Source organism: Camelus dromedarius, chromosome 9, assembly GCF_036321535.1.
Source record: "Camelus dromedarius isolate mCamDro1 chromosome 9, mCamDro1.pat, whole genome shotgun sequence".
Classification (NCBI taxonomy): Eukaryota; Metazoa; Chordata; class Mammalia; order Artiodactyla; family Camelidae; genus Camelus; species Camelus dromedarius.
In genome coordinates this window covers 70,492,587-70,514,458 of record NC_087444.1, presented here as the reverse complement: position 1 = coordinate 70,514,458, position 21,872 = coordinate 70,492,587, and the positions used below count along the sequence as shown (strand labels likewise).

General features: G+C 46.4%; 2 protein-coding genes across 3 annotated transcripts; one reads left to right on the top strand and one right to left on the bottom strand.

Moving 5' to 3' along the window:
• On the bottom strand, window positions 1-2,911 carry ZNF575 (zinc finger protein 575). 2 transcript variants are annotated; one of them, XM_031458773.2, is made up of 4 exons: window positions 2,165-2,911; window positions 1,772-1,881; window positions 1,216-1,327; window positions 1-733 (listed from the first exon to the last, which is right to left on the bottom strand). In XM_031458773.2, exons 3-4 carry the CDS (start codon window positions 1,295-1,297, stop codon window positions 75-77), a joined length of 741 nt encoding a protein of 246 aa, XP_031314633.1. In that variant the 5' UTR covers window positions 1,298-1,327; window positions 1,772-1,881; window positions 2,165-2,911; the 3' UTR covers window positions 1-74. The 2 variants fall into 2 exon arrangements, with proteins under 2 accessions (XP_031314633.1, XP_031314634.1); XM_031458774.2 differs by lacking the exon at window positions 2,165-2,911 and adding an exon at window positions 2,056-2,145.
• A 4,678-nt stretch (window positions 2,912-7,589) lies between these two features.
• On the top strand, window positions 7,590-20,821 carry ETHE1 (ETHE1 persulfide dioxygenase). The gene is made up of 7 exons (XM_010981465.3): window positions 7,590-7,741; window positions 8,180-8,324; window positions 8,489-8,637; window positions 18,291-18,420; window positions 19,821-19,910; window positions 20,296-20,412; window positions 20,626-20,821. The coding sequence occupies exons 1-7, from the start codon at window positions 7,661-7,663 to the stop codon at window positions 20,676-20,678; spliced, it is 765 nt and encodes a 254-aa protein (XP_010979767.1). The 5' UTR covers window positions 7,590-7,660; the 3' UTR covers window positions 20,679-20,821.
• The last annotated feature ends 1,051 nt before the right edge of the window (window positions 20,822-21,872 follow it).

Sequence of the window (21,872 nt, the reverse complement as noted above, 5' to 3'; positions counted from 1 at the left end):
TACAGGCTTAGAGATGCCACCTCTTTATTGATCGGGGCTGGCGGCAGAGGGAGCCAGCGAGCCAAGGGGTGGGCTCACTCCCGCTCCCCCTGGCTCTCAGCCTGGTGGTGGCTTCGTTGGTGAAGGAGTAGGAGGCGTCTCTGGCCAAATGCCTGGCCGCAGCTGGAGCAGCGATGCCGGGCAGTGGCCTGGCTGCCCGGTGCGGTGGGGGGATCGTGACATAGGCGATGGGCGGCCAGCTTGGAGGGGAATGAAAAAGCCTTGGGGCAGTGTGGGCAAGGATAGGGGCGGGCGTCCGTGGCATGGTGCGTGTGGCGGTGGGCTGCCAGCTTGGAGGGGTAGCAGAAGGACTTGGGGCAGTCGGGGCACGGGTAGGGGCGGGCGGGCGCGTGGGTCCAGAGGTGGGCTGCCAGCTTGGATCGGTGGCCAAAGGCCTTTGGGCAGTGCGGGCACGGGTGGGGGCGGGCGCCGCTGTGCGTGAGGCGATGGGCTGCCAGCTTGGAGGGGTAGGAGAAGGCCTTGGGGCAGTCGGGGCACGGGTGGGGGCGGGCGCCGCCGTGCGCCAACCGGTGCGTGGCCAGCTTGGACGGGTATGAGAAGGCCTTGTCACAGTCGGGGCAGCGGTGCGGGCGCTGGGGCGGGGGCCGCCGGCGGGGTCGGGAAGGCGCCCCCGCGGATGTGTCGGGCCCTGGAACCGACTGGCTGGGCTTCTGCGTCAGGCCCTGGTCGGGAGCTAGGGGACAGGAGGGTTGGTGGGCTCCAGGAAGCAGCCAACGCCCTGAGTCTAGACCGCTCTCCCCTTCGACCTTGATATTCCAGTGTACCTGGGCACCTCAAGAATCAGCGAGATTCCCCAAATGGCATATTCCTGCCCCTCACCCCTCTGCCATGCATCATCCTAAGAGACTCCAAAGGGTTACCTAGCTGGACCCCAGAGCTGAGGCTTCCCCGAAGCTAAGATGTCCGTTTCTAGTATCTTCCCAAGTGATCACCCGGAAATCCTTCATGTCATCTCCCCTGTCCCTCCTGTAATTTCTTGAGCCCTAGAAGTGATCGCTGAGATCCCCAAAGACTACCTGGAGGACTCCCCAGAATGTCGCGTTTCTGGGATCCGAAATGGTTATCACCCTGAGCCCTTAAACTTTCACCCTGAGATTCCTTCTTAGTCCCAATTCCTGAAAAATGACCCCTACCCACAGATGGGGCCGCGCTCACCTTCTCTCTTGGTCACAGGCTCCTTGCCAGTGGGACTAGGATCCGTGACCCCGGCCGCAGACTCCACATCGCGCTCCTGCATCTTGCTGACCCAGGAACCTACAGGGAGGGCCTAGGGCGGGAGAGGAGGTGACGCCGGTGGTTATTAGGCTGTTGGGGATAGGGATAGAGGGCCTATAGTCAGGGGTCAGTCTGCTTTGGAGCAGGGTCTATTTAAGTCTGGAATTCTATAAAGGGAGGATGGGCGCTGCGGGAAGGCGGGGCCTAAGAGTACAGTGGGCGGGGTTATGCAAACCCGACCAGAAGCAGTACATTTGGAACTTAGTCCCAGGGTTTGGGCCTTCGAGTGGAGTAGGCGGGGCCTCTACAACTTTAACTCGGGGCCTTCAAGAGCGCGGAGTGGGCGGGGCCTATGTCCAGAGACTGAGGGACCGGCCGCGGAACCTAAGACAGGGATTGGTGGAGCTATACAAACAGGACTCAAAGTCGGTTGCTCAGCAACTCTGCCCCAGGGGAGGAGCCTACGCGCTCAGTGGGCGGGATTAGGTAGCTTTACCGGGCGCTTGGCTTAGTCTCAGTCCATTGACGCCGTGTGAACTCCCTCCTTCTTGTCGCCAAGTTTCATCCCCGGTATGGAGCTGGAGCCGGGGAGGGTAGAGGGGAGACCTGGAAGAAGACACAGAATGAGCGTGGCTAGTGTGCTGCGATCCAGAGACCCCTAATGGATTTCCCCCTCGGGGTCCTAAGCGTCCGGGCCTCAACGAACCCCTTGGGAGCATGACATTCGGGTACTAATGCACCCTCCCAAAGCTCAGGCACCCGATGCAGCCCCTCCGGGACCTATGCATCAGGACCCAGTAGATCCCTTTCCGGGAGTTCTGATGTCCAGCCCGCAATCCATTTCTCGAAAACCCAGGTGTCCGGGCCCAGATCCCTGCCTCCCCCTCACCTGCGGACGGCCCCTCCCCGGGGGCGGGGCTCTGGGCCCCTCCCGCGGCAGCCGCGGCCGCTGCGGCGCTGCCTTCGGACGCCGCGGAGCTGCACCGCCTGGCCTGCAACGGGAGGGCAAGGGAGGGAGCGCGCGCGAGCCGCTGGGCCCAGCCTCATTTCCATCCCCTCCTCCCACGCCAGGTCGGTGGGGGTGTCAGTACGCATGCGCAGTCCCGGCCCGCGGAGGCTGCTGCGAGGGAGACGGAATGGAAGGAGGGGGTAGGTGCGTAAGGCAAGGCAAGCTGGTGAGCAAGCGCAGAGCTAACGGTCGAAGGACCGGAGGAAAGTGTACCGCTGCTTGTGGGGCCTACGGTGGCTGACGGGAGTCAACCACGTGTAGAAGCTAACATGGGGGAACCTAACTCAGAAACCACTGAGACAGCGCGCAGCGTATGCAGCTTTCCTTTTTCTATGTCCCCTTTCTTTTAGAGAATTCCGTATCCCTAATCAGCTTCAAGAGCCCGCTGCCTATTCTACCACTCAAGGCGTTGGCTAAAAAAAAGTCTAGCCATTTCTTCGAGAGAGGGCGGAGCGGGACTCTGGGCTCTGAACGAGCTGACGCCCAAAGACAGTCACGTTATTTGCACAGCGCTCGGCACTCTTCGCCATTGGGCGATTCAGGATTCTTAGCCCTCCACCCCCACCCCAATGCTACGGCCCGGCGGCGGGGAGGGCGGCGGTCCCCAGGTGCCCAAGACCTGGTGCCTGGCTAGAGCTCCTGGTACCAGGCCGAGAGAGGCATGCGTGTCACCCTTCCCCTGGGAAGTGACGGTGCACCTTCCCGCCCAGCACAGGAATAACCGTGAAGTGCCTGCAAACCACCCCTCGTGGGTGGGTCTTCAGCCTGATAATTCACAAAGTCCGGCAAGCCCTGGGAGCCGTGGGAGTTGTACGGAAAGATTATTTGGGCTCTGGAGCCAGATTGCATGAGTAACTGCTTTGAAATCTTGGCTCTGCCACTTTCCAGCTGTGTGACCTTGGGCAAGTCTTTCTAGGCCTGGGCTTCCTCATTTATAAAATGGAGGGTTGTTAAGATTAAATTCAGTAACCAATGAAAAGTGTTCAGAACAGTGCTTACAGTGCTCAATAAATGTTATCAATATTACTTTTTGTTTTTATTGTGCATTGAACTAAGCCATGGCAGGGTCACGGTTGTCCCAGGACACAAGTGCACAGACCCCAAGATGGGAAGGATTATGCTGTGTTCAGGGCATCTCTCCTATCTGTCACGTCATGCTCCAAACTCACTGATCTTCCTTCCATTTCTTGTACATGCCATGGTCAAGCCTACCTCATGGCCTTTACACTAGCTGTGCCTTCTGTCCCCACAAGTTCCTTCTTCATCACTTTGCCTGCCTAACTCCCTGCCTCAGATCTTGGCCCAAACATTAACACTACAGAAGGCCTCCCCTGCCCCACCCTCAGCTCATAGAGTCCCTCCTTTCCTCCATCCTTCTGTTGTCTCATCCCCCTTGTGTGTGCTTAACCCTGTATACCTGTCTTCACAGAATGCATGCTCTGTTAAGATGGACAACTTCTCTCTCTTGTTCATCTCCCTGTGCCCAGCATCCACAACAAGGCTGAGCACATAGTAGGTGTCCAAGAAATCTATGTCAAGTGATTACTTGAAAGAATTAGTAATCAGGCCCTCTCTGATGGGAAGACAGAATGATGGGGAAAATGTGAACTTGAGGTCACGGAGTTGGAAGTAGGCCTAAACTGGTTGTGAAACCCAGAGAGAGTTTTAAACATGGGAAGTGATATGAACTTGTTGAGGTTTGCATATCGTCTTTTTTTTTTTTTTTTTACCATTTTTTAAGGTCATGGAAAGTTTCAAACATACATAAAAGGAGAGGGAGGGGATGAAAATAACCCCCATATAGCCATCACCTAGGTTCAACATGGCTAGTCTTCCTTCATCATCCCCCAACACCCTTCCTTGAGCCTCTTAAATTATTTTGAAGTAAATTCCAGACATTTCATCCAGAAACACTTCAGCCTGTGTCTCTAAAAAATAAGGACTCACTTTTTCTTTTTTACACATAACCACAGTATCTTTATCACACCCTTCAAAATTTAGACTTGTTTCTTTATGTTACCACATTTCCCCCATGGTCCCATCTGAATCTTTCTTTTCCTTTCCAAGTACCATGTTTTATTTTATTTCAAACCTATAGAAAAAGTCAAGAGAGTAATAGAATTGTTCTCTGCATCAGTAATAGAACTGGCCAACCTCAACTGTTATCCACTCATGACCAAGGTTGTTTCATTTCCCCCACCCACTCCTCTCAGGTGATTTTGAAGCTATATGCATATGCCATACATTGTATCCCGTAAAAATCTTTTTGTTACACTTAATTCGTTTGAATCAGGATTTAAGCAAGATCCACACTTGAATTTGTTTGCTGTGACTCTTCTGCCTCTTTTTCATTGACATTTTAAAAGGTTCACTTGCTGTTGCATGGAAAATGGAATGTAGGGAGGCAGAGTGGAACACAGAAGCCAGTGAGGTGGCTGTTACATGTTAATTATAATATTAATTACCAGCATTTCTGCAGCACTTATTGTATATCAGAAACTGTCCTGAGTGCTTTGTATATGTTCATTCATTTAATCCTGACAACAGTTTTTCAAGTGGAGGTGCTACTCTTCGTCGCACAGAAGATAAAAATGAGGCGTGTAAAGACTTATCCAAGGTTACACAATCAGGAAGTAGCAGGGCCAGGATTTGAACCTCTGCAAACTAACCCTGGGATTCGTGTAATTTGCATTCATACTTGGCTACCTCTTTGACTAGGGCAGAGGGTGTGATGATGGAAAAGCAGCCTGATTGGAGAGGTTAACTTAACAGGGCTTAATGATGAATTGGGAGGAAGTAGCAAGAGAAGGAAGGAATAAAGGATGGTGATGAAACAATGATAGCCACCTCCCTGAGAGCAGAATACCCAAGAACTTGTTCTGTGCTGGGTGCTTCCCAAACTCTTTGCATGTGTGGTCTCATTGGATATTTTTAAAAATTGAAACATAATCACTGTACAATGTTATATATTACACGTGTACAATCTAGTGATTCACTATTTTTAAAGGTTATACTCCATTAAAAGTAATAAAATATTGGCTATATTCCCCATGTTGTACAATATATCCTCATAGCTTATTTTATACCTAATAGTTTGTATCTCTTAATCCCCTACCCCTGTATTGCTTCCATCTTCTGTCTCCCCACTGGTAATCACCAGTTTGTTCTCTGTAACTGTGAGTCTGTTTCTTTTTTGTTATATTCACTAGTTTGTTTTATTTTTAATTTTTTTGGTTTTTTGGGGGGCAATTAGGTTTTTATTTATGTATTCATTTTTTAATGGATATTGAAACCAGGACCTTGTGCATGCTAAGCACACACTCTACCACTGAGCTATTCCCTCCCCACCATTTTATTTTTTACATTCCACATATAAGTGATATCATACGGTATTTGTCTTTCTCTGTCTGACTTATTTCACTTAGCATAATGCCCTCCAAGTCCATCCATGTTGCTGCAAATGACAATGTTTCATTTTTTTATGCCTGAGTAGTCATCCATTGTATATATGTACCATATCTTTATCCTTTCATCTGTTGATGGACGTTATCTTGGCAATTGTAAACAATGCTGCAATGAACATTGGGGTGCATGTATCTTTTCTTGGATCTTCACAGTGAGAGAGGAGCTATTTTCAACTGCAAGTTACAGATGAGAAAACAGAAGCCCAGAAGTGGTTAAGTTTTGAGCCCGAGGTCACACAGCTGGGAAGGGTGATGCCAGTTTCTAACTCTTAGAACATCACATAGCTGACCCTACAAAACCCCCACTGGGTGTGTACACCTTCAAGGGACAAGTAATGGTCTAGCAATCCTGCAAAAATTATTTAGGAATGGGCCCTAGGTGTGAGGAGGTCTTATTTGGGGACTCTCACAGTAAAGAGTACCTGGGGGTCCCTGTTTTCTTGATTTCTCCCTTCCCTGAGTTCCTGGCAATCTCTGTACCTCTCCTTGTTTTAACACTGATGTCTGTACCCCTTTCCCCCACCAACCAAACTGAGGACTCACCTTGAGTCCCCAGCTTTGCCCAGCTTGGGCCAGACATGCAGGAGACCTCAATGTGAGGAATAAATGAACAAAGGTCTCTCCTTGAGTCTGAGCTGTTCTTTATACCTGTTTCTCCTCGATCTGGGTGTTTCCCAGTGCTGAAAGATTTTCTTCTTCTTCCTGCACATTTCTCCCTGCTCCCCACATCTCTCCCCATCTCCACAGTCTTCTAGAATCTCCAAATGTACCTTTGTGACCATATTTCTTTGACGAACATCCCATGTCAACTCTGTATTTCTCCATGCATCTCTGAAAGTCTCTCCAGATCTCTTTTTGGTATCACGGAGTCTCTGAGCATCTTCCTTGTCTCTGAGTGGCTGGCTGAATCTCTCCCTTGATAAAGCCGACCAGGGACAAAGTAGGGTTTTATGGACTTGCTGTAGCTAAGGAGAGCGGACCACAGAAGAAGCACTGGCTGTCTCTCTAAACACAGGGGGAGAGACAGTTACAGTTGTCCCTCTCCCTTGTTATCCATGGGAGATTAGTTCTAGGACCCCCTTGGATACCAAAATCGGCAAATGTGCAAGTCCCTTATATAAAATGGTGTGGTAGAGTCGGCCTTCTGTATCTGTGATGAAGTGACTTAGACCCTCCAGACAAGAGTGGGATGCCATATTCTAACTACTGATATGATTCCAAAGAGCAAACTTTCAGACACTTGATGACTAGACAATTTCTCATCTCTGGGTCCTTGGTGTAAATGAACAAAAGCTGTTTTTAGAGGCTCACATTCCAACAGACGCCAAATGATCCCCAACCTGATTTGGCAAGGTATCATGGACAATTATTTTTTGAAAATGATTTCTTCCTGAGAAGAGACAAACATCCCTGGTAAAATACTTAAGCGATTTTAAAATAAACTTTAACAGAATAATCTGTTGTTCTGGGACCAGACACCCACCCAACAGTCCCCAAAGACACTAAAGACACTGAACCAAACATCTTTTTCTTTCTAACAATGAGGGTTCGACCACCTGCTTTTCCAATAAAATGGCCCCGGGGCGATGAGTATATTAGGGTCTCTTGTTGAGTTTCTGTCTCTCTAGGGAGAGAAGTCTGTGCTTCTCCCGGTGTGCCTCCGTCGCCCTTTGAGTGGCTTTCTGCTCTTTCTTTCTCCAGGTCTCACTGTTTCCTAGGTCTCTGAAGTCTCACCATCACCCCCAGCCCTTCTCCGCCGGCCCCGCTCTTGGCCCCAGGCACCCTCTGCCCCTTTAAGGCGGGCCCCGCCCCTTGCCCCGCCCCTTGCCCCGCCCCTCCGGGGATCAGCCCTGGTGCACAGGCTTCCGCAGGCTTTCCGCCTCGGCTCAGTCCCTATCCGGCCGCTGGCGCGATGGCGGGGTCCGCACTGAGGGTCGCCGGACGGCAGCTCAGCCAACAGAGTGGGTCTGGAGCCCCCATCCTCCTACGGCAGGTTCGAGGTGGCTGGACCCGGGAGCGAGATTACTGGGCCCTGTGAGGTGGCGGGGGCGGAACTCGTGGGTCCTTTAAATCCGAACAGATACCCGGGCCCCGACGCCTGGATCTTTGAGGAAAAGGGCGAGGGGCTAGGCTTTGGCGTCCTTTAAATGGGAGAGATCTGGGATCCCCTGGGCTTGGGGCCAGACTCCTGCGTCCTTTACAGAAGAGGGTGATGGAGACCTAGAATTGGGGGTAAATTAAAGTTGGGACTCGCTGGTTCAAACGGAGTAAGGTGCTGGGGTCCCAGACTCCTGACTCCGGGGATAAAAGGGGGCTGGGGTTTCTGCTTCTGGATCTTAGGAAGAGAACTGAGTTGAAGCCTGGACTCCTGGGTCCTCTATGAGTAGGAGTCTGGTTCTGCACTCTCACCTGTCCTCCACCCCCTTCCCAGATGTTTGAGCCCAAGAGCTGCACCTACACTTACCTCCTGGGTGACAGAGAGTCCCGAGAAGCTGTTCTGATCGACCCAGTCCTGGAGACAGCGCATCGGGATGCCCAGTTGATCAAGGAGCTGGGGCTGCGGCTGCTGTATGCTGGTCAGTTTGGGGGGTCGGACTCCTGGGTCTTAGGGGCGGGGCCGTAGAGTGGACTGGGGAGTTAGGGGCCCAGATTCCTGGGTCTGAGGGAGAACGGGGCTTGGGGCTGGGAATCCTGCGTCCTCTCTGTGCGCTCCTAGACCTGGCCCTCCTCTCTCTCCTAGTGAATACCCACTGCCATGCCGACCACGTTACGGGCACGGGGCTGCTCCGGACCCTACTCCCCGGCTGCCAGTCTATGATCTCCCGCCTTAGTGGGGCCCAGGCTGACTTGCACATTGAGGATGGAGACTCCATCCCCTTCGGGCGCTTTGTGAGTTGGATGCTGGGTCCCCGAGAGGGTGGTGGCCTGGACTTCGTGGAGTAAAGGAAAGAGGGGGCTGGAGGGCTGGACTCCTGAGTCCTGGAGTAGGAGGGGCCTCAGACCTGGGTTCCTGATCCTGGGCTCCAGTTTCTCTCTCTGGGTGGAGGGCACCATAAACCCAGGTGGAAAACTGGGGCAAGAGGCCCTGGGCAGGTGTATCTCTAGCCAAGCCCTTTAAGTCAACATTTTTGGAAGTTCCTGTAGCTTTGGGGCAGCTCCTTTGGCCTGGTGTCTCATACAATTTGATTCGGAGCTGGAATTCCAAGGTCAAGGCTGAGAGGCCCAGCCCTGACATCCTAGAGCCACTGTTGGAGGAAGAGGGTCCTTTTGCCCTGGGCTTGGACTAGGGTGAAGACAAACATATTTAAGGAGGCGCTCATTTTCCAGGTCGTGCAAAGGCAGGGTTGGCACCTTCAAGTGGGCGCCTCCTTAAATGTAGTGCCCTAGGCTGGCGCCTCCTTAAATGTTGTGCCCTAGGCGGCTGCTTGCCTCACCCTAACCCCAGACCTGCTATTACCTCACAGGAGAAAGTCTGAAGGTTCCTACCTCCTCTCTCTGCCACAAGCATAATCAGCAGGTTTCTGGCAAGAATTTCAGTCGAGGGAAACATGATGGGTGAGGAGGGTTCAAAGGGGAGTGACCCTCAGAGGGAGGGGAAAGAGCTGGCAGGACTTTTTTTCTGATCAGAGTTGCTAAAGATTTAGAAAGTTTGCCTGACTTTGGGGACAGAATGTTAGGTGACAGGGTGAGGTCTCAGCCTCCAGGTTAGAGGGTTTTGCTAAACAGGAACAGTATATCTGAGTCAGCATTCTGCAGAAATGAGGACTATGCGTGGGATCAGAGGGTTTAGCTCCACTGGTCACAGCCTCTTTATTTCAAGCCTTTTTCTGGAAGCAGGTTAAAAAAATGCATTGTACATTTATGTACACTGTATATGATAAGCAGGTGCTAACCAGCATTTCTTGGGGGTGGGAAGCCTTAGAAGTGTTAGAAATGATTGGAGTTTTGTGTCAAGATGAGCCCTTTGTTCAATTGGATGAGTGATTTCAGTGATTCAGTGTGGAAGGGTTTAGCTGTGAAGGTGTAGCTTTAGCATGTGTTTTTCTAAACAGCTTTATTGATATAATTCACAAACCATCCAGTTCACCCATTTAAATTGTACTATTCAATGACGTAGTATATTCACAGAGTTGTGTATCCATTACCACGATTAATTTTAGAATATTTTCATCAAGCCAGAAAGAAACCCCACACCCCTTAGCTGTCACCCCACTGTGCCCCCTTTTCACTCCTACAGACTTAGGCAACCACTAATCCACTTTCTGTCTCTGTAGATTTGCCTCTTCTGGACATTTCATAGAAATGATAAAATACAATGTGTGGTCTCTGTGACTGGCTTCTGTCACTGATCATACGTTTTCAAGGTTCATCCATGTTGTAGCATGTGTCAGTGTTTCACTTCTTTTCATTGCTGAATAATACTCCATTGTACAGATATTTTTCACTTTATTTATTCATTCATCAATTGATGGGCATTTGAATTGTTTCCACTTTTTGGCTGTTATGAATAGTGCTGCTATGAATATTCATGTACAAGTCTTTGGACGTATGTTTTCATTCCTTTTGGGTATATACCTAGGATGGAATTGCTAGATCATGTGGTAATTCTGTTTACCAGTTTGAGGAGCTGCCAAACTGTTATCAGAAACTATTATCCAAAGTGGCTGCATTATTTTATGTCCCCACCAGTTGTGTGAGGGTTCCAATTCCTCCACATCCTTGTCAACGGTCCTTTTTATTTTCTGTCTCTATGATTATTCAGCGTTTTGTTTGGTCTTCAACCGAGTTCCTTATAAACCTTTAAAGTTGGGCACTTTTTTCTCTTCCTCTTCCCCCCCCCCATTTAAAAAAATTCAAATTGTAACATGCATATTATATAGTAAAAAGTGCACATATTGTACGTGTGTGGCTTGGTAAATTTTTACACACATCTGTCCTTGTGTATCCACTGCTCAGATTCAGATCCAGAATATGACCATCATCCCAGAAGGCTTCCTTGTCCCACTCCCTGGGCATCACAGCCTGCCAAGGGACCATTCTTCTAACTTATTTACTCATAGGCTAGTTCTCTGCATCTTGGACCTTATAAACAGGAATCATATAGTGTGTACTCCTGTGTCTGCTTCTTTTACTCTTCATACTGTTGTATATGATTGTAGTTCTTTCTTTCTCTTGGGATATAGCAGAGGTTGGCAAACTTTTTCTGTAAAGGAGCAGACAGTAAATATTTTTGGTTTTGCAGGCTGTATGGGTCTCTGTTGTAATGACTGAATTCTCCTGTTAGTGTGGAAGCATTCAGAGGCAATGCATAAATGAATAAGCCTGGCTCTACTCCAACAAAACTTTACTGATGGCCACAGTAACTTGAATTTCACTAATGTTCATGTGTTGTGAAATGTCATTCTTATTTTGACTTTTTTTTTTTTCAGTCATGAAAAAGTATAAAGCCCATTCTTAGTTCTCAGGCTTGCAAAAGCAGGTGGCAGGCCAAATTCGGTGCACTGGCCATAGTTTGCCAACTACTGTTGTAGACCATGTCATTGTGACATGAATTGATGACAGTTTATATCCATTCTCCTTTTGATGGTTGATTTCAGTTTTGGGCTATTCTGAATAGCACTGCTGTGAAGATTCTTATACAAATCTCTTAGTGGCCGTTACACTCAATTCCAGGGAGTGGACTTGCTGTGTCTCAGAACTGAGGTATATTTAACTTTAGTAGAAACTGCCAGTTTTTGAACTGGTTGTACATTTTACATTCACGGTGAGCCAAATTTGGATGGTTTCATTGTAGAATGGATTTTTCTGGTTTAATAAGCAATGATTGAGACTTGACAGTTTTAGCTCCCATGGGTGACGGATTCAGAAGAGTCGTCTTGCCTTAAATATATTGATTTTGGGAGGGTGCTTCTCAAGATACTAATCCCTCAGATTCCACTTTAATCTTTTTTTTTTTTTTTTTTTTTTTGGTGGAGGTACCAGGGATTGAACCCAAAACCTCATCCATGTTAAGCATGTGCTCTACCACTGAGCTATTACTCTCCCTTGTCAGGTTCCACTTTAGAGATTCTGATTTAATTGTTTGAGGCAAGAAATCAGTGTATTTTAAAAGCTCACAGATGATCATCATGTGGCCCACCTGTGGTTTTCAGTGGTTCCTCCTATTTGGAATTAAATAGTTGAATTATGGAACCAATCTACCCGCCACCTCCCCGCCCCTTCCAACCCCAACATTTTGTGAAAAGATGGAGGCATACAGAAAAGTTGGGAAAACATTTACAACATACACCTCTATCCATCCATCACTCCATCCTATTTTTTGATGCATCTTTACGTTGTAGTTATCAGTACATGGTCCCCTAAACAGAACAACAAATTCTAATTTTGTTTTCTTTCACATAAGAAAGGAATGTTTAGCTGATGAAGGTTCAGAGAATTTAGCTACAACAGAAAATGACATTTTGAGAATATAAATATATACGCACGACTGGGACACTGCTGTACACCAGAAATTGACACATTGTAACTGACTGTACTTCAATTTTTAAATTTTTTTTAAAAGAAGAAAAAGAAAATGACATTTTGGGTTTTCGAATTTAGAGAGCCTAAAAACAGTAGTTGGTTATCCCAAGATAAAGCGCTTTTGAATAACACGGAGCAGAGGTATGAACTTGGAGACCAAATGGAAAAGGTGGCGAGAGCTGACTTGCCACCAGGGGGCAGTGCGGCCCACGGGAACTGCCAGGCAAGGGAGCGGCCCTGCTCCTTTTTTGCGTCGGGTTTAATTAATGGGAGGTAGCTTTGGGAAGATAGCTCTGTGGCAGGAAGTAGGCAAAAGAGCAGCTGTGGAGCTGTGTCACGCACTTGTTGCATCGTGAAAGGGAAGAATAAATCTTTGGAAAGAATATGGGGTTAGGCAGGCCCCACAAGATCCCTGCAGAATATTCTACAGCTAAGAGGATTACTCAACAAGTTTTGGGAATGGTGAGACTGCTTAGGGCAAGAAGTTAGGTGTCCCCACCCACAAGGTTTTATTTTTAGTATTTTCAAAACTATAGTAAGTCGAAATAATGGTACAGTTAACACCCTCATACCATTCATCTGATGTTCACCAGTTACCGACATTTTTACCACCTTTGCTTTATTTCTCCCTCCTGTGTGTATACTTCCCTGCCCCCCTTAGCATTCAAAAGCTAAACTGCAGACATTTCTAAAGACTTCTAAGAATAACCACTTTCTCCGACATCACTGGTTCACCAACTCAAATGCATTCATCTCAGGATTCTTTAACCCTCTTAAAAAGTATGGAGGGCCCGAAAAAGCTTTTGTTTACCTGGGTTCTATCTATCAATAGTCACTGTATTAGTTACATGTCAGTTATATATCAATTTTTAAAAAAGAAATATAACTATTCAGATATGCAAAAAAATTTTTTTTACTAGGTTAGAAGTTAAAACTGAGACTTAAAAAAAAAAACCAAGAATACAGAAGCACATATTTTAACAACTGTCAGAGCGATGACATCATCGCAAGTCATGGAGCTTCTGGAAAACTCCACTGAATTCTTCAAGGCAGAATGAGAATGAAAAAGGGCAAAAGACCTCTTCCCACTATTGTGAAAATAATTTTGATTATGCAGACCTTCAGAGTTCCCTCTACTATACTTTGAGAACCTTTTACAAAATCTTTGTCACATTTAATGATACACAATAATTTTTTTAATTGATAGAGAATAATTTTTAAGTATTTCTGAAATCCAGCCCATGTTCAAATTTATCCAGTTGCCCAGGAATAATTTTTAAGTTTATAGGAACCAGGACTCAATCGAGGTTCAAATATGGCATCTGGCTATTAGGTGTTTTTGTCTGTTTTAATCTAGAGCAGTTTCATACCCTCTCTGTCCTGTGACTTTGACTTTTGAAGCTTCCTGCCTGTTGCCTTGTAGAATGTTCCACTTTCTGGGTGTGTCTGGTTATTTCCTCATGGGGTCATTTAATTCCTTTTCTAACACTTCTCTCTGCTATCAGCTGAAGTAGAGGACAGATATTTTTGTATTGGTTAATAATAATAATACTATAATAATACAATAATAAAATAACTTAATAATAGTTCACAAATATTGAGTGTTCACTTCTCACTAGGCATTGTGCTGAGCTCTGTAAGTGCATTTTCTCGGCATTTATCTCACAGGATTTTCAGAATCAAGTACCATTTCCTGGCAGCAGGAAGTGGTGGGGCGCAAATGTTGGGGTGTGCTTCCCGTTTTGGGAGGACACCCACTACATAATTAAAGTTGATTATTCATGCTTCAGAATGTAGTCTGTCTACTACCAAGCCTTTTGTTTTTTTATTAGAAACTGCAAATATACATTTTTGAGAAATCTTCCAAACTTTTAAAGGTCAAAAACAAAGTCAGACTTTTAATAACTACTGAGGGGTCTGAACAAAACACTGCTATGGCTGAACTTGGCCCTTGAGCCTCCATTCTGCCTTTTCTGACAAATAGGTCTCATTAAACCTTCATAACTACATTGTGAGATCAGAAATAGTTTCCCCAGTTTACAGAGAGGGGAAAGTGACTTGCTCAAAAGTTATGCTGAGAAAGTGGCTGAGCCAGGATTTCAGGCCTTGTGGTTCCACGAGATCAGTGTTTTTGGAATTTTAAAATATGATTATTATTTTTTATTATATAGCCTTTATTATGTGCTGGGCATTTTTAAAGTGCTTTACATATGTGAAATAATTGAATGTTCCTCCTAACCCTATGAAGTGGGGACAATTATTAGCCTCATTTTACGAATGAGCAGAGAAGGTGAAGTAACTTGTCTAAGGTCACACAGCTAGTAACAGCAGAGCCAAATTTAGAACCCATGTCATCTGGCTCCAGAGGTTGCTCTTAACCACTAGTTCGTGTGTCCTCGCCAAGAGATTAATATTTTCACCTGGATTTAGAACTGAAATCTCAGCTTCATGTAATACCACTTACCCTTACCTGTGTAATACCACTTACCCTGTGTCCTGGGCAGGCTGAGATTTCACACTTCATTCCATTCCTCCCAGCTCCATCCTTGATGCCTAGTGCACTCTTTTTTTTTTTTTTTTTTGCTTATAGCATCTGTGAAATTCACCCATATCATTGCATGTAGTTATAATCTGTTTTCATTCTGTGCCTCAGTTTCCTCTTCTGTAGAATGGGGCCAGGAAGGGTACTTCCTCCATAAAGATGTATGTAGACTGAATGAGTTAGTCATGCCGAGTGCTTAGAAGGGAGCCAGGCACAGGAGAAGGGGTCGATCAGTGCCAGGGCTCTTGAAAAGTAGGTGGGACTTCTCCCTGACTGATGGGAGAAGAGGGATGCGTGTACCTGGCAGAGAGAATTGCCTGGGCAAAGAGGTGTGGGAAAACTCTGATGTTTCCTGGAAATTACCCTGGGCTTCAGAGTAGCTGGGTGCGTTGGGAAAAGGAGAATGCTATGAGACACTGGGCTGGGAAAGTGGGCAGGCACCAGAGCAGGGGCTGAGGAACCAGAATTCTGCCCTGGGGGCCGTGGGAGCCAGGGAAGGGTTTGGAGCAGAGAGGGGCCAGATTGGATCTGGGTGATAGAAAAGCTCCTCAGGGTCAGGAAGGAGATGGGTTGGAGGCTGGGAGGCCAGAGAGGAGGCTGCTGGTTGGCCCAAGGAGAAGAGGCCTGAGATGAGCAGGATTGTGGGGACAGATATTTGAGAAAAGGGAAAGATAAACAGGGAGGCTGGTCAACAGCAAAGCCACTTGCGATATAGATTCAGTCATTAGGGGCTTAGGGAATCTTGGTTCATGAGGCAAGCAGGATTTCATTCAATTGATATTAAAATTGTGTTCCATTTATACACATAACACAATTGCATACACCATATATAGTTGATCCTTAAACAACCCAGGGAATTAGGGGCACTGACCTTCCCTACATTAAAAAATCAGGGCTTTTCTTACAGACAGTCCACTATCTGCGGTTCTTCTGCATCCATGGATTCAACAAACCGGATCATGTAGTACTATTTACTACTGAAAAAATCCGCCTATATGTGGACCCACATAGTTCAAATCCACGTTGTTCAAGGGTCAACTGTATATACACTTTCTAACTACTGGTTGTTTATAGCTGGCATCCTTCTGATTGGCCAGTACCCATGCTATAACTGTAGTTAAATATTTTGAACATTACTCCTGAATATCCATCCACATTTTTAGTTCAAAAGACTCCTGTGCTTTTTGTTTTAAAAAAAAAAAAATCCAGAGAGTATGGAAACATACGAAATAAAAAGGGAAAGATCATCCCTCTACCACGAAAAGATAATGTTAATTTTTGGCTGGGGGATGTGATTTTTCCCACAAGATTTTGCAAGATTAGTGATTTTGCTTTGCACTTGTTTTGCATTGCACATATATCCTATTGTAGATGAGTTAAGAAGGTGTTTGGCAGAAAGGAACTGAAAAACCCATATAGTGGCTTAAATAAATAGGAGTTCAATTTTTTCCTATAGCAGGAATTGCAAGAAGATAGTTACTTTCTTTGATTTGGCATTACTATCATTTGTGGGATTCTCTTGGGCTTTTCTTTATGGTTGCAAAGTGGCTGCTGCAGCTCTGGCCATCACACCTTGTGTTCAGAGCTGGATGAAGTGGAAAGGGGAGGTGGCAGTTTTTTATCAGGAAGGGAAAAGCTTTCCTAGAAATCCTCAGGAGACCTATTGAGATCTCATTGGCCAGAGAACTGTCAGAGGCTACTCACCCTTATAGGGAGGCTGGGAATGTGCTTGGCTGGGCACTCTGATGTTCCAAATCAAATTGGAGATCTGAGCAGGGAAGGTTAGAATAGGTATTGGGTATAGAAACAGGGTCTGCACATGGTGTCCTTCAATAGTCAGCAGATGACTGACTTGGACAAGGATGCTAATTGGTGGGAGGGGGCTCTGTTAAGAGAGGAGGAATGATGTGTGAGTGGGAACTAATCGGGCTCTGTTAAGAGACGAGGAATGATATGTGAGTGGGAACTAATCTTATAAGTGATTGTTAGATCATTGGGGTAATAATTTTTTCTGACAGTTGCTTCCCTGAACTGAGTATGGGGATTTAGATAGTCAGCTCTCCCTGGGTGGTGTTTCTGTGCTTGTGTGTCAGGGGTTCTTAACAGCAGAGCCTTGGAAGTGGCTTTGCGGGATCAGAAAGTGTATGCATCTGAGATGTCGCTAGAAGTGACTAAGCTGCCCTCTAAAATGGTTTTACTGAGTTGTACCCACAACCTAGGGAATGAAAGGGCTTGCTTCAAACACCCTAAGCAAATCTGATAATTACCAATCTGATAGGTGAAAAATAAGAGTTTTAAAATTGAGATCTCGCCTCCCCTTCCTTCCTTTTAAGGGAAATCAAACACCTTTAAAGTTTTTTTTTTTTTTGACTATTTGTTCCCTTTTCCATGAATTGCCTATTTTTTTATTTTGCTCATTTCCCTTTTGGGGGTTCTTATTGATGCTTAAGGAATTGTTTATATATTATGGCTATTCACACTTTATAATACTTTTTTATACATGCTGCTAATACTGTCTCTGATTTTTTTTTTGTCTGGTAACTCTGATTTTGTCTTTTTCTATAATGAAGTTAAACTATATGGTCACATCTGTCCCTGTTTTACCTTATGGCCTCTGAATTTCCTATTGTGCTTAGAAAAACCTTTCCTACCTCAATAATTTATATGTATAAATATGTCTCCTTCTAGAATTTTTATGGTTTTTTTAATGTTTAGACCTTTAGTTTATTCTGAATTTTGTGTTTTATTTTTAATTATAAAGTGACATATTTATTGTGAAAAAAAGATAATATAGGAAAAGCCTAAAAAATATTTTGAGTTAATGAATATGTTTTTTAAAAAGATGACACTGTGCAAGTTGCTTTGTAACTTTTTTTTGCACTTACTAGATAGTAAACATCTTTCCATGCCATTAAATATTTGTGTATAGCATCGTTAAATTTTACATCAGTGACATAATTTTAAATAACTGCTTAGTATTCCATGTTTTTTGTAGTATGCTTATCTTTTTCTTATTGATTTGCAGGGTCTGTTTGGAAGTAAAGTATCCTGCCCACTGTGTAGTATATATGTGTTACAAATGTATTTTTTCAGCTTGTTGGTTCTCTTTACATTTTGTTTATGATGTTGCCATTCAGAAACTTCAGATTCATTTAAATTCAAACCACTGATCTTTCCCTTAATGATTTATGACTTTGGGGATCACATTTGAATGTTCTTCCCTAACCAGAGATCATATATTCATTTGGATTTCTATTGTCATAATTTTATGGTTTTATTTTCTCACTTTAAGTTTTTAATTCATTGGGAGTTTACTCTGGTGTGAGGTTTGAGCCTGAGATCTAACTTAACATTTTTATCAAAAAGAGGTTATCTCGATGTGACCCTGGGATGGGATGTGGACTTCTGAGGCCGGTTTCACCATGAGGATAAATCCACAGGCTTATTGGTGACTCTGTGTACTCTCCCTCTCTGCCAGGCCTTGGAGACCCGGGCCAGCCCTGGCCACACCCCAGGCTGTGTCACCTTCGTCTTGAATGACCACAGCATGGCCTTCACTGGAGACGCCCTGCTTATCCGAGGGTGTGGGCGGACTGACTTCCAGCAAGGTCACAGGCTTCTTTCCCCAGCCCAAGATCTTAGAATGGCTATGTGGGTGCCAGGGTTCTAAGCATCAGTTGCAAGAATGAATGAATGAATGTTAGACTTTTGGGGGGTCAGGATTAGATTTAGAGTTTAGCAGCTGGAGAGCTGGGTTCAGGGCTTAGCCGTTGGGAGACAGGTTCCAGAGTATATGTTAGTTATCTATTGCTATAAAACAAATCACCTCAGAACCTCATGGCTTAAAACAATGATTAACATTATCTTATACAGGTTCTGAGAGTTAGGACTCTGGGAGTAGCTGAGTTGGATGGTTCTTGCTCAGGGTCTCCCATGAGGTTGCATCCAAGCTGCTGGCCTGGGCTGCAGTCATCTGAAGGCTTGACATGTGCTGGTTGTTGGCAGGAGGCCTCAGTTCCTCACCACGTAGACCTCTCCATAGGGCATGCTCGAATGTCTTCATGACATGGCACCTGGAGTCTCCCAGTGGGAACAATCAGAGACAGACAGACAGACAGAAGCCCTAATTTTTGTTTTTAATGACCTAGTCTCAGAAGATAAACTCTTTTATTTCTGCAGTATCCTAGATGCAAGTCACTTAGTCTAGACTAGTATGTCAAGGTAAGGGGAATTAAATGTCATATTTTGAAGAGAAGAGTTTCAAAGCGTTTGTGGACGTATTTTTAACACACACACCACCCCCCGCACCAGGAGGGGTTTAGCTGGTTGGGGGAAGGGTGTGGAGTTTGTTTCAGGAGTTTAGATTTAGCAGTTTAGCTTCTAGGAGGTTGTTAGATTCAGTAGTTTAACTGCTAGGAGGTGGTGGTACATTTGGCGTTTAGCTGGGGGTGGGGATTAGATTAAGGGTTTTCTCTGTGGGGAGGGTGTTTAGTTTCCGAACCTCAGCTCCCCGTTGCGTGTGAGTGTGAATGTAAGGTGGACAGTGGATTGTGGGGAGTAGCTGCCTTGCAGCAGGTGGGCGAGGAGGGGTGAGAGAGGAGAGACAGAGCCACAGTGACCTGGCAGGGGGTAATCAGATCCCCAGGTTGCTTCTTGCTTCCTCTTTCCTTATCTCTCCATCTTAGTCTCTGTCTTTTTCTCTCTGAGGCTTCTACCCTCCCATTTATCCATTCCCAACACAGTCTTGGTGCTTCAGGGTCTCATCCCAACCTTATTTACAGCCATGCTGATTTTCTCACCGTTCCTCAATTCTTTGCATATGCTCTTCCACCTGCCTAGAATGCCCTTCCCTCCCCTTCTCTACCCAGACTAAGGGCTGCTGGCAGAAAATGAGGGCGAGGGTTTAGCTACAGTGATTTTTACTCTCCCACCCTTTTCCTGAAGGGAAGGGGTTAGGGAGCTTCTCTCCTCCTGTTGCTCCTCTGACCTCTGAGTTTTCCCTCCACAGGCTGTGCTAAGACCTTGTACCACTCAGTTCATGAAAAGATCTTCACACTTCCAGGAGACTGTCTGATCTACCCTGCTCATGATTACCATGGTGAGGGCTTCCTGGAGGAGGTGTGGGATTTACATAACTTAGTATTTGAGAGGGAGCTATACCAAACTGCTGTAAGCCTCACAGAGCATGGAGACTACAACTTCCAGAAATCCCTCTGGCAGAAAGATCAAGTGCTTAGGTGTATGGAGTGTGGACATAGAAACTATGACACCTAGAATTCCAGAAGGCTTAGGCTCTCCTGAGACTTCCTCATAGAACTTAGGGAACTGTGGGAAGCTGCATTTCCCATTGTGCCCATTGAGGAGGGAAAGCAATCTGTTAGTCCTTGGCCAGAGAGCTACCCCAAGGCCTTCTAGGAAATGTAGTTCCTGGTGATTCAAGGCACTGGACTGGTCTAAATTCCTCCCCCTCCCTTGGCCATTAGGACTCACTGTGTCTACAGTGGAGGAGGAGCGGACTCTGAACCCTCGGCTCACTCTCAGCTGTGAGGAGTTTGTCAAGGTCATGGATGAACTGAAATTGCCCAAACCTCAGCAGATAGGTGAGTATTTGGGGCTCTGGACTCCTGGGTTTGAGGGAGGAGGTGCTGGGGGTCTGGAGCCCTGGGTCTGAAGGGAGGAGGAGCACCAGGGCCAGAACTCTAGTTTCCCCAATAAGAAGGGCTATTAAGATTTCTAGGCCCCCAGTGGGGCATGGGGGAAGTGGGAGGGTCTGCCTGGGCCCCTTGATTTCACCCTTAGCTTCTTCCTTTCAGACTTTGCAGTTCCAGCTAACATGCGCTGTGGGGTCCAGACACCCCCTTCCTGACCTCGACTCTCAGGTTCTTATATCCGTTAAGAATGTACTAGGTGGGGTGAAGGGAGAGGTACCATCACTGGAGCCTCTCTCTTCTTCCCCTCCCTCACCAGCCTCTCTAACTTCTTAAATAAAAATCTTTTTTTTTCCTCTGAGTCTGACTTCTGTTTTCTGGGGGAACCAACTGGGTTTCTAGGCTGAGGTGCCTGTGGTTAGTTCTGGTCCTTGGAGAGACCAGGGAGCAGGGCAGGGTAGAAACACTGGGAGCCTGGAAGGAGAAGGTTTTCTAACTCACAAGATCAGAAGCAAACAGATATTTGGGGCAGGGTTTCTCAGCTCCTTGAATTAGAACACTGTCTTAAGTTTAAACCACTTCCCCGTGTGGGACCCAGGAGAAGGCATTTCACTTCTCTGAGCCTCAGTTTCCTCATCGGTAAAATGGAAATAATAGTACTAATAACAGGGTGTTGTGATGATCCTGAGTCCATATGTATGAAGTGGCTGGCACACTGCCTGCATGGCAGACCTATCAGTGTTAACTATTAGCATTACTCTCATCTGAAATGATCTCCCAGGCACTTCCTAGCTTGAGTGACAGTACACCTAATGGTTAAGAACATGGACTTTCCAGAGGACAAATATGGTGTTAATATCATGTGTAGACTTTGTGTGCACTTGTCCTGCTCAGCCTAAATTTCCTAATCCTAAAATGGAGATAATAGTCCCTTTCTCTATAGGCTGCTGTGAGGATGAAATAAATTTATGTGTGTGAAGTCTTTATATACATAGCACCTGACATCCAATAATCCTTTCTCACATTCCAGTTATTTTCCTGTTTTTGCCCAGAGAGGAAAGGGTCTGGCTGACACCTTTAACCTCTGCCCTCCACCCATAGTAAAGTGGGGGAGGTCACACTTCCCCTGTCTCTGGGCAGGTCTCCTACTCAGCCCAGGGCACCCCCTCCCCTTGTCCAGCTCCCCAAACCGGTCGGGGCCCTTCAAAAGGGCTCATTAGAGGGGAGAGGCCCCTGTCTCCATTCCCTTCTTCCCTTCTGGATTCCCAGGGTCTGGGCATTAGGGAGGTGCTTATACATAGGTGACCAAGGCGCCTGGCCCTCCAGGGGGCAGGAATGGGGGCGCTGGAGGCGGAGTGAGGGGGTCGTCATGCTGGGTTTTCTGAGGGTGGGGCCTGTGGGGCCGGGAAGGC

Excerpts from the sequence above, each read along its gene's own strand:
- ZNF575 (XM_031458773.2), bottom strand. The coding sequence starts at position 1,297 with ATGCAGGAGCGCGATGTGGAGTCTGCGGCCGGGGTCACGGATCCTAGT. Across the intron at positions 734-1,215 it reads GCCTGTGACCAAGAGAGAAG|CTCCCGACCAGGGCCTGACG; the intron begins GTGAGCGCGGCC and ends CCTGTCCCCTAG.
- ETHE1 (XM_010981465.3), top strand. The coding sequence starts at position 7,661 with ATGGCGGGGTCCGCACTGAGGGTCGCCGGACGGCAGCTCAGCCAACAG. Across the intron at positions 19,911-20,295 it reads CCCTGCTCATGATTACCATG|GACTCACTGTGTCTACAGTG; the intron begins GTGAGGGCTTCC and ends CTTGGCCATTAG. Across the intron at positions 20,413-20,625 it reads GCCCAAACCTCAGCAGATAG|ACTTTGCAGTTCCAGCTAAC; the intron begins GTGAGTATTTGG and ends TCTTCCTTTCAG.